The 12,442-nt window shown below is 38.3% G+C and overlaps 1 protein-coding gene across 6 annotated transcripts in view; it reads right to left on the bottom strand.

The window, feature by feature from the left end:
* PPP1R9A (protein phosphatase 1 regulatory subunit 9A) overlaps nt 1-12,442 on the bottom strand; it is a 157,916-nt gene that overhangs the window by 34,463 nt on the left and 111,011 nt on the right. For all 6 annotated transcript variants that reach the window (XM_074835988.1, XM_074835981.1, XM_074836009.1 and 3 more), the window contains exon 7: nt 5,120-5,275. In XM_074835988.1, coding sequence (XP_074692089.1) covers nt 5,120-5,275 — 156 coding nt within the window. The remainder of the gene's footprint in view (nt 1-5,119; nt 5,276-12,442) is intronic.

The raw sequence follows: 12,442 nt of genomic DNA, 5'->3' as shown, positions 1-12,442 counted from the left end.
AAAACCTTAAGGGAAGATTCCACATGTTTATTTCATGCAAAAAAAAAGGTACTCTGATGCTATCCTTCTCCACCATTAGCTGAAGTTATTTTGCTCAAGCTAGCTAATCTCAATTCCGAGCAGTTACACAGAGAAACTGTAAAAAACAGGAAACGGCATTCAAGCACACAAAATGATTGCAAGTAGATTAACAGCCCAGGCAGTGTGCTAAAGGTTGTAGTTACATTACCAAGCAGCGTGCCACAATAACAGTGGGTTTGTACAATGAATCGGTTGGTGCTAGGGCCTGGCACCCACCTGCACACTTTCTGGGGGAATTTCTTTCGTACTAACCTACATTAGTCTGATCCTGTGGAGTGAATACTTGTTAGGTCCTTGAGTATATTAGGCAATGTTCTGAACCATCTTTAGTTTCAGCCCAAAGGTCTCCTATTCACAGGCTCTAACACTCTCAAGTACTCTGAATCAAACCACAGCTTTATCAGCATAACCCTAATCCAAATGGAAATGATTATGCACATGGACCCAATACTGGTCTGCACCTGAATCCCTGCTGCTTTATTATTTAAAGCAGGCAGCACAGACAAACTTCTGACAGGCCCCAAAACCTTAAATCTAAAGCACTGTTTAATCTGAATCAGTGACTTCTGTGTGTTGGGTAAGGAGTTGAGGGCAAGGGCCTGAATTGCAGCCTGAGCTGGCACTGCAGTGGAGACAAAGCCTTTGTCCATTATTTATGAATACCAGGAATAGTCACAGAAAAGCATGTTTTACATGGGGACTACTTCTCTTGCAAGACTAACAGGAGCCTTTTGGGATTAGTTTATGTTGAGCTAATGGAGTATGTGACGGAGTTGTACTGAACCAGAAATTATCATCTCTGGTGAAGCCACGGCTACATTTTTGAAGACCAGGCTGTTAGTAAAAAAATGTACAAATAATTTAAAAGAGATTTTCTTCTGGAGGAGAAGAGTAATTTTCAGTCATCACAGAGCTGATCGGTACAGGTATCTTTGAGAAAGGCCAAGCTACTTTTGAAATTCTCTTTTCATGGAACCTCTTGAACACGCTTCCTCTGGCAGCACAGGAAATGCACTCTCAGTCAGATGCAGTTTGGTTTGCAAATCAACTCTAACTGATCTAGTGAATAAACCTCTCCTTTCTGGTGGAGAGTTACTGAATTTATGCTGGAAGGAATAAAGGAGGCACTGATGCAACCAGTCCCACCTGATGAACACTAGGAATCTTCTTTCCACCAATCATTTCTTGGTCACTGTCTGCAGAAGAAACTGTAAGTACTTCTCATCCCCAGGATCATCTATTATTTACACTCACTTTTTGACTTTGCACTGAAAAGTGTAACAAATCTTCAAGTGCTCAGTGAAAACAGACGTGAGATTTCATTTCAAATGAAACTAGTCACTAAGTCACTAGTCACTAGTCCAGCTTGCAGAGACATGTAAAATCTGGAGGCACACCAGGCACACTAGCAGGTGGAACATGCACGGACCAGACCGAACCTGCTCCAAGCACGCAGCTAGCCTGTGGATCACACAGGGTTCCTGAGGAAGTGCCACGAGAGCAGGGCTACTGGTCCACGACGGAGAGGTGTCAGCGTGGCTGGCAACAGGGCACTCAGCAGCCCTGGAGCTGGTGTTAATGGCAAGAAGTGGCCAGCGGTGCTACTCCACCCAGTAGACTGGGAAGCCGAGAAAGATATATACCTTTTTGTCATTATAGACAGTAGAGGAAACAAAGGGGATATTTAATTAGCACTTGCAAGAAGTTACTTGCAATTTTTGAGCTCACTCAATGCAACCTCTGATCTGCAATTTTCAGAGACTGCGAACTTTTTTTTCTCATCATTCCATTTCTGCTAGTGAAAAATTACAAAAGAATCATCTCAACATGTTACAGTGTTTATAAAGTGCCCAGGCCTTTCCTTAGTTCTGCTATCTCATTGTTTTGGAGTGAGATAAAATCAGGGGAAGGATGGATGAGTTAGACTTTGCCCTTTGCAGAGTTAATTATGAAATCAAAAAGCCAAGACTCAAAGCCTTAGGCTACCTACTTACAGTCCATTCCCATCTCTTCTAAAGCCCCACAAACCCAGAAGCAGCACTTAAACAGCTTATTATTACATACAAATAAACTCCAAATTGTTGCATAAATGACAATCTGCTCAGGTACAGATGGTTTTAACAGTTATTTTTATACTCTCTGTTATTAAGTTAAAAAAAAAAAAAAAATTGAGCACCCAGTCAGATCATTGAATCAGTACATGGTACAGCAGATCCCATCGAGGCAGAAGAAAAAAAGATACTTTCCTGCTGAACAGACAAATGTGTAGTTGGACATCGACTTTTTTCTTTTTTTTCTTTTTTTCTTTTTTAAAAGAACTAATTATACGTGCAGAATAGATGAGAAATATTAACACATTTATAGGTTATACTGAACGACATGCAAGGTCAACAGTTTGGCAAGCAAATCTGGACTCATTGTTAAAAATTCTTAAGCAAGTTTACTAACAGGGGAGCAGAAATACCTTATTCCATGTCCCATATAATGCCAGACAAATTCTTGGCAGATACTATTTTGTATTTTCAATTTTTCTAAGTCAATCTAAAACTGTGAAGGTTTCATTTGAACAAAGACATTTTGAATAATTTTTCACACATTTCCTCTTCAAAGATGACTTGAAAAGCTGATTAATTTTCTTCAAAACAATAAAACTTTTTATAAAAAGTAAGATATATAGAGAAAATGGGTTGAGTTCATCTAAGACTGCAAAAGGTAGAATGAGATGAAAAGCTAGCAACTGTTAAAACATTCAGAGTACACTGGGAAAGAAAGTACTCAATGGAATCTAATAACCTCCATGACAAATTTTATATAATCATTATGTATATGTTGCATATAATAATAACAACAACAATAATAATTACTTTTCATATATTTCATTAAGACATGAAATATAATACCTAATTCTTACATAAGATGTTCCTTCTCCCTACAGCTGTTGTCTCTCTTCAATCATCACAGCTAAAATAAACCTTCTAGGTCTTTCTCTCAAAGCAGTTAAGGAAAATCAGTCCCATTTTTCCTGTTTTACAGCCAGGAAAACAAGACTTGCAGAAATACAGTGATTCACCCAGGAATGCCCATCTCTCTTCTGACTTTAATTACAAAAGCAAGGCATTACAAATAAGAGTGCTCTCAAAGTATGTGAGCACATTTTTCATTGCAAAGACTGAATTCAAGTAATTAGGTCAAACTATTATACTTAAAGATTATGTACAACCCACTTGTTTAATACTTTCATTAATCTCTGGAGTAAGAACAAGAAAGAACAGTTATTCTTTAAATACAATTCCAGAAAACACTGTGTGGGCTTGGGCAGCGTGATCATGAACAAGTCCTCTAGTGTTGAAAGAATTCAGGGCAAATAGCAAGAAAAATACATGTACTCACTCTGTAGCAGCCAACAAAATGCAGCTGTGTACTGTTAAATACAGTGAAACAAAAGTGGCATGCTCGTAACAGCGGTAACTGTGTGGGCTAGTGAAAAAGAGCCCACCCTTCTGCAGGAGCATTTGATGTTTTCTGCACTTAAACTGGAGGATCCCAAAGTCCCTTCATCTGATCTCCTCTACACCAGCGTTTGAGGTCACTGCATCAGACAGGTCTGCGAACAGCTTCAAATCAGTCTGGACATGCTGAAGTATGGCAATAGCCATACTTGCCATCCAAGTTGATGGAAACTGTATTCAAGCATAGTTTTACAGGTAATTTATTCGAAGGTGAGTGCATTGCCCATCACTGCAGCTGTGGTTTGCCTATCCTTGGTACACTGGCACCATCAGAATGGTAGCATCTTCCCACCGCTTTGAGTAGCACTATCTATGATGCAAAGTATTAGAAAATGAAGTAAATCGTTCTGCTAATTTGCATAAGAGCCTGGACTTGAAATATGGAGTGAGAAAATTACCATGTAAGTAAAGTAAAAAACTTTCAGGAAACAATGATGAATAACAGTTGGCACCCAAAGGCTGAAAAGGGTATCAGCAGAAACGGGAAAGACTGGTTGCTCATTGGCTGATTACTTTCCATACGTTACTCCCACTATAGAGTAGCAACAAGATATATTTATAGAAGATAAAATATCTGGTTTGAGTGGAGGGAAGGGGAAAGGGAGAGGATAGAGGAAGAATGATAAAAAGGCAGCCTCTGTATTTTAAAACTCCCTTCTGGGCCCAGGTTCTGCTGCTCAAATCTCCTGTGAGGTTCTGGCTACTTTTACTCCTTCCATTTTCCTGTATTTAAAAAGAAAAATGTTCTTTATTGTCATCACTATTGTGGGTTTAGATAAATCCAATTGTTCCATATCTTTATTTGCATCAATATTCAGAAAAGCTCAGAAATAAACCACATCAAAAGCACAGCCTAAAATACAGAAGAGATGTTTCTCAGTACTTTAGTATGCTAAGTTATATGAATTCACTGACCACAATGGACACCACTGACTGAAGCTCCAGTTAGTACCAGTGGATGCTATACAAACTCTGTAACCACAGAGTCTGCTAGTACACCAGCCTGAAATATGCCTACTTCCCAAATACAGCATCTTTGTAACCACACGGCCAAATGTATGACACTGCTGCACATTGACAAGTTGCTGCGTAATGGTATAGGATGAGCTCCACGTGTCCCTTTGCACTGAAATTTAGTATTTGCTCTTTGGTTTTCCTGATCACTTTTGACCGGAATCTCACACAAAAAAAAAAAAAAAAAAAAAAAAAAAAAAAGCGGCAATCTGCTAGTAATGAATTAACTTGCACTTTGTCTTTCTGGTCAAAAAATGGAAACAAAGTGCTGAGGCAGAATAACTTCTGTGCTGAAAATTTAAATTAATTCCCTCCATCAATGCAACAGTCACCTGAAAGCTGATGCTAAAACAACTTCAAAGAATAGGTTCCACTTCTTTTAAGCAGAGCTTTTTGAGTCATTCAAAAGTACCGAGTATACAGCTAGAAATCAGCTCTAGTTTTCAACAGAAAAACCAAGCACTGAGCAATGAGATAACGAGAAATCTAGGAATATATTCTGATCCATAACTTACCTCTTTGAATTTGTGAGCAAGCTTGCTAGTGTCCACATCACTGGGGGAGAACATATCATCATTTTCAGGGAGATCAAACACTTCAATAGCCATGTCACCTCCTGGAAGGACAGGTCCCATGTCTTCATCTTCTTCATCTGTAGCATATTCCCCTGTCTTAATTTTATAGCATTTAAGAAATTCCAGTTATCCTCTTATTAGGCAGAGACTGTTCAAAGAATAATTAAGCTACTGTGCAAACACAGCATACTGCACACAAAAAAGTTTATCTTTTCTTTAGCTATAATCCCAGTACTTATGAATTCTACCAGACAAAATACAACTCCACAGTAGTATTTCAGAACATTAAGAGAGAGGAGAAAAGAATTCAGTGCTTAAGCATTACTGGCTCTATATTTCAATGGTTTTTCATCCTCTTCCAAGTGAGGCCTCTTTTCCATAGGAAGACCTCTCCAAATTTATCTCAGATTTAACAAGGAATCTTTTCCAAAGAGAAATAAAAGCCATCTGGAGGAAGTAATTCTCCAGTGATATTCCACACTGAATTTGAAAATCCATTGGTTTGTTCTTTATAAACAAATAAATGATAGAAAAGTCGCACCCACACAGAAAGACAACAGCAGGAAAAAGAAACAGTGTGTCAGAGACAAGTTCAGAGACTGAAGTCAGAGTTTACTGAATTTGAACCCCGAATAAGGAAATGTTTCTAGCTAGTTTTAAACAGAAAATGTGGGTGTTTCTTGGGCTGGTAAACCAAGAGATGTGAACAATTTGCTGACTAAACAGAATTTTAAAAAAATCATAAGCTACAATCAGTATCTCAAGATTAAGCAAAATAAAACAATAATATTGGAAAGAAAAAGCTTGCAATGTTAAACCCCAAGTTGCCTAGACACTCTTTTGCATATACACCTGTGCTCATCTCTCCCCATGCCTAAGATGGCTGGGTACCACTTCGCTTCAGCAGGGCTCCCTTGAAGCTGGAGTACATCACATATGGACCACGGATCACAAATAGCCTGCTGGCTATGCAAATGACTATGCAAACATATTATAAAGCAAACACTTCCCTCAGGGCCACATCTGGATTTATAAAACTTGGGACTCAATAAATACATGGAAAAGGAAGGGCGGGGGAAGGGGTGCAGTCCTTCTCATGTTTATACAGTAATAACACAAAAATTTTGACAGAAGTACTCAAGTTTTTGTTCATGAGCTTTCAGTTCCTGAGATGAAGGCACGTAACATTATTATCAGAAGTATATTCCCAGCAGTGCTAGCATTACTTATGAGTGCCATTTTCTGTCAAAAGAACTTTTCAAAACAACAGGTAAGAACTCAGATGTCCAAACAACAGCTTGAATCTCAACTTCCTACATTAATTTAGTTTCCCAGCTGTTGTTTAGGCTTATGTAAATCTCTCTCAATTAAAAAGCAGTGCACGGAAGCACGTTAAATCTAGGTGCACAAGTACACAGACAGAAAAGATATATGCATGTGTCCAACAACAGGGTGATAAACCTGCAATACAACGTCATCATTTCTTGGATAAATAGCACAGAATTGTTTGGGTTGGAAGGGACCTTTAAAGATCATGAAAAATCTGTATTCTCCTTTTTTAAAGCCACTAAAGTTTTAAAAAACAAAACAAGCCAAAACACACAGAAAGCATAGAATGATTTGGTAAAATCTTCTGATATAAGAACTATCAAAAAGAAGGCAAGTCACCAACATGCACGACCCACCCATTCTTTAAACATCACTGTTTATGTGAGCAACTTCTTAGGAGAGCTATCTCTGTCTCTATAAATAGTCACATATTCTCCAATGCAATAAGCGGTAACCATTTATTTTACATACTTTATATGTACTAAGAATCTCAGTAGCCTTCAACAGAAAAAGTTAACAGCTATTTTGCTTCTTTTTTCCTTCTTTGAAACAGAAGCAAAGACCACACAATCCCTCTCACTGGAGTTTTCAGGCATGTTAGCATTACAGCTAAACAAAACAACACCTGAAATTAAATCTATCATTCTGTATATCTAGATCTCACATGCACATTCAAAATCTTTTGTTATGCTACACTTGTAGTAACTTCTGCTTCTATTTTATCCCCCAGGGCTACATGCAGTTACTGTCTAAACAGAAAATTAGGCTGCTACCTCTCCTGGCTTTTTCCAGGAGCACATAACACCACCTTCACACACCATCAGGGCAGCTAGAAGCAGAACAACTAACTCTAAAATCCCAGTGAGATTTCAATGAAATGAATTATTGTGGTGAGAAAATACTAACACAATCCATGTACTGTCAATTTTGCAGTCATTATCCCTGAAAAATCTGTAAGGTGATATACAACTATCATTTCTACATGGAAAAAAATCTTGGCAGGTCCATCAGCAGTGGCAAGAAAATATCTGAAACATGCAAACAGGAGGCAGAAATAGGATCGTTAAGTAGCAAACTCATGCCCAGTTTATTTAAAAAACCAGATCTGGCTCAGCTACATGTACATTTTAAAATAATATATTCATTTCATGCAAAATCCTAAATATATTTACCAATTTTGGTAAAAGATTAGAAGAGATGAGTTTAGTTGAAACTGATTCTTCCAAAGACTTAAACTAAGAAGAAGTACTTCATACAAAAAAGAAAAACAAACACATATAAAGGACCAGGGAAAAATTCAAGAGCAGGCAATATTCTACTGGCCTCAGGAGCCAGAGTGTTTGAAGAGGGACATCAGGCAGCTTAAAATGAACAGAAAGGAAAATCCTGCTTCAAACTGTACAAATGAGTGTTGATGAGCACAGTCATTTTTGCTTCGATTAATGCAAAAGTAGTCATCAAAGCAAAGCACTGCTGTTTGCTCAGGTAAACAAGACAGCAGGAAGACACAAACACATTACAGAACACAATAAATGGAACTTCTGCTTTCGTCTTCAAAAGAAAGGGATCTGATCTTATAATCACATGAAACACGAATTACAGGTTCAAAAGAACCAATGTGTGCTTTAAGGAAATATATCATAAACATACTTTCCCTGAAAAAAAATTTATCTCTTCTGACTTTTGTTTCACATGAAACTACTAGAAGGTTCAGACCCTGCGCCAGAAACTAGAATGGGAAATTCAGTGTTTTACAAGAAGTAGCAAGGCACAGACTAAAGTTATTTTACTTTAAAATAACAAAGCCAAAGGTAACAATTGTTATTGTAGCTGCCTGAGGTTCTTTGCAACAGATTTTGTATTCTTAGCTGACAACAACAATAATATTTTTTTAGTCAACAGTCAATGAAAACTTGTATGTTCTTGAAGGAAAATCTCGGACTCTTCAGTCTGTATTAGTGAGCAAAATTCATCCATGCAAAAGACCTATTCCTCATTTCAGTACCACCTAGGGTTTAAGCTTATCCCATCCACAGCAATAGCTTCTGATATTAGCTATTCAATTTTGCTATGTGCTATCACAGCTAATAGCGTGAAATTATCTTTATAAACATGAACTGCAATTTCCCACTTTAAAAGGGAAAATGTGTTACTCGTGTTGTTTAACTGCCTTGTAAATTCTTGAGATGGGCCTAACACTCCCAAGCAGAAAGAAGGAGCAGCAGCACCAGCCAGGATAATGAAGACAGACCTTCCCCAAATCACCATAACAAAGGCTGCATCAAGCTAAATCTTTTGTTTGTGCTGACAGTCTCCCACAATCAGAGAACACCATTTGAAGAACTATAAAAATAACTCAAGCCCAACTCTTCATTTGATTTTTTTCAGTTTATACTTAATTCTTTCAAAAGCACAAAGAAAAATATAATGGTATAGTATCAATCATCACTTTTACAGGAGTGCTTCATAGTAATGTTAGAAAAAACATACTCTCTGAAAGATCTTGTTTAACAAGTATGTTCTTTGGGTGTTAAGACATTCAAGAACATTGCAACATTTTTCTTTTCGTGTGTGTCAAGATTTCTTCAATAGTTCTAATGTTGCTTTGCTCTCAGAATGTCCTGATAAATGAGAATTAAAAATGAAAAAATATTCAAATGACTATTAGTGATATTAAAATACATTAAAACATCACTTGCATAAAGCTACTTGTCCGTAGTCACAGAGTGAGTAGAATTCTGCAATATGTTATTAATTTCACATCCTGCATCACCATACGCAGCCTTCAGGGGAACAGGTCATCTGCTTTATGTGACTTTTGCCATTCACTAGAACATGAAGAAAGTAACACCATGTTCAAATCAAAATTCGAAGAAATGGCAGAATTTGACTAAAATGTGCACAGAACACTGTTAACACAGGGAAGTCAAAATGTTTTAGTCAAGGATACAGATTCAGATTGTACTTAACACACTAAGTAGGAAATACAAAGACAGTGCCTACTTCAAAGCCTTTGAGTTTTGTTTTCTGACAGGATACAACAAATTAAAAGGATGTGGGATTTTAGGAAGCTAGATGAAATGGTGACGAATAAACTGCAGCAGGTTATCCAGAGGCAGCACCTGAAACAACATACTTTCCTAGCTTTATTGTAGTTAACACAGGCTCATCGGGAAATGCCAACACTGCCTACCGTAAGTAGTACTTGAGAAATAACTGATACTACTGTGTCTGCGTGGCTCGTGGGAGCTTATCAACAAATTGCGAGCTGCTGCACATTCATCCTGCTTGTCTTTGCATGGACCCCATTGTGGGCATCCCTCTTTTTTTGGTGTTCATCAGTTCTGCACAAGATTCTTGTGTTTCCACGCAAAGACTTAAATGAAGGAGCATCTGAAAGCATCCTGCAACCCTGTGACAACCTGCAGCCCATAGTAACAGCAGATTCTGAAGTGCAGGGATGCAGGGCATTTATATAGTAAATGATGTTTCTTTCAAGATTACTTATACAGTAAATGATGTATCTTTTTGAAACACTATGTGTATCAGTATGAATCTTCCCCAACAAATAACTGTCATGTAACATTTCTGCAATGCAGTGGAATGAGAAGTTACAGCAGGCTAACCAGTGTCTCTCCAATTTAGCATCTGACTCAAGTCCAGTCAGTGCACACTGGCTGGAAGAAGTCAAAATTGTCTCAGTAATGCTGCTATTTTAAAGAACTAGGACCCTTGTAAAATAATGAGATGCTGCTCGGGCTATGATGAAGACTGTCCTAAGTTTCAAAACAGAGGAAATCCAGACAGCTGGTGGCACAGCAAGATAAAACACCAGGACTTGCATATGCCTGGCACACGCTCTCTTCCTGTGATTTGACCAGCTCTACCAAACACGGTCATGTGCAGTGGCTCCAGGACTCAAACACAGATCACCGATTTCCTGCTCCGGAAACCTGATATGTTACTGCTGTCTTTGTGGTAAGTCTCTGAAGCTCAGAATTTGACAGTCTCGATACAGGGTTGAAGATCATTGTATTGTTCATTTATGCAGCATTGTAGCTGGAGATCCATGTTACCGTATTTTAAGAACTGCATGAAAATGAATAGGACAGTTTGATAGCTCTGAGATTGAGCTACTCCTGTATATTATGTATGCTGCCTCAACATTTAACTTCTTACACTGGCAATCCAAATATTCCTGAACTTCATGCAGCCAGAATCACTATCACTTTGAGGAAATGGACTCAAAAGGGTAGGTTGTTCTGTACATTTGCCGATATTCAGTCAGAGAGTGTAAATTGAGATTTTCTGGCCCAAAAGATGCTTACCAGAGACAAAGAATGAAGGGCTGGCAGTGGTGTCTGGCATACAGCAACATAAACCCAGCCACATTTGCCCTCACAGAGCAAGGTGAGCTCAAAGTAGTAATGCTTGCATTTAACAGTAAATGGAGCAAAAGGGTTTGTGGTGACCAAACCCATCTTTGAACCGTGTATAATGTGCATTAGATCACAGCTTCCGTTGTGTCAGTTGCTTGGGAATGGTACAAGTTATGTGAGTTTACTTGGACAGCATAGTCAGGTGACAAAAAAATGTAAAATATTCAGGATTGCTGCAGATTCCCAGTAAAATCTACTTCTGGTAAGTCTCTTAAGTAAGAAAGGGAATACGTCTCACTGCATACTTTAGCAACCACACCCCAGCTGTCTATTCTGAGAATAACGTTTACCACCCCTCTCCCAAATATATCTATGGCATCAAATAGGAAACAGGTATGAACTTCAATGATTCCAAATGTAGTTTTTGAGAACTGAAGTACTGCATTTGTTCTGAAGCCCAATTCCTTCTCCTTCCAAAAGAAATCTTTGATGATTCTCTGGATCTCCCGTGGTAGATGTCTTTTCCTTTCTTATTCCTCCTTTCCTCACATACTGCATAAAAGTTCCCTTTGCACTGCAAATGCTAATAGCCAAAAAGCACATGTCATGGTCACAGAGGTGGTCACCATCCTCAATTTAGTGCTACAGTAAGAAAACATGCCTTTAACTGTTAATTACTTGCCCTATCTTATTTTCTCTCTGTCATGCAAAGGCACTACCAATAGAAAACACTTTGTGCATTTAGTATTTTTTGTGTTAAAAATCTATGCAGTGAACAGGGCTGAAGAGTTTGTAACCACTGAATTGCAAGGACAACAAGACACATCACAAAAATATCTGATCCATACTCATCCCTGTCCTCTTTCACTATTGTGCCGAGAAACACTTGCATGGTCATCAGTATGAAAGTGTCACTGTCAGCATCAGTACAGCAATAATCCCTACTAAACACTGAGGTACTACCAGAATCAGTACTGATCTACCATTTTAACAACATTTTCTTTAATTCCAGATCTTGAGTTATGACACCTGTGTGGTGAATGAAGGTAAGCAACACAAACTTCTGAGACTTTTTGCAGGTTGATGCATCCTCTACTCAATCGATGCATCCTCATCAATTACTCACACAGGTCTGCCTTCAGCTGCACATCACTCTACGTGCAAGTACACAGTGAGAAGCATTTGAATGTCAGGCATTTAGGAGACACCTTTCCTTGCCAACATCAGACTACTACTATGCTATCAGACTATGTTTACCATAAAACGGTACTGCAGGTCTTCAAACCCAGATGTCTACAGCATGCTGTGATGAGCTGTGAGAAGTGTCTTGTTCCAATGGCTGAAGTTGTATCTTTTTTTGGTTTTGAGGAGATAATAGAGCTTCTTCAAGAAATTACTCAAGATCTTGAATTTTAATTCTAGACTAAACAGAAGTTAGAAGACTTGCATGTTTCTATAGTTTGAGGGGAGAACAGAGAGGATATGGATTTTCTAGCCCTCATGGTCTCGCACAGGCACACATACATATGCATCCCCAATACAGATGAATACAACT

The sequence above is a fragment of the Strix aluco genome, chromosome 1 (assembly GCF_031877795.1).
Source record: "Strix aluco isolate bStrAlu1 chromosome 1, bStrAlu1.hap1, whole genome shotgun sequence".
Taxonomy (NCBI): domain Eukaryota; kingdom Metazoa; phylum Chordata; class Aves; order Strigiformes; family Strigidae; genus Strix; species Strix aluco.
The sequence above is the reverse complement of the archived record's forward strand: the minus strand, read 5'-3'. Positions and strand labels throughout refer to the sequence as shown.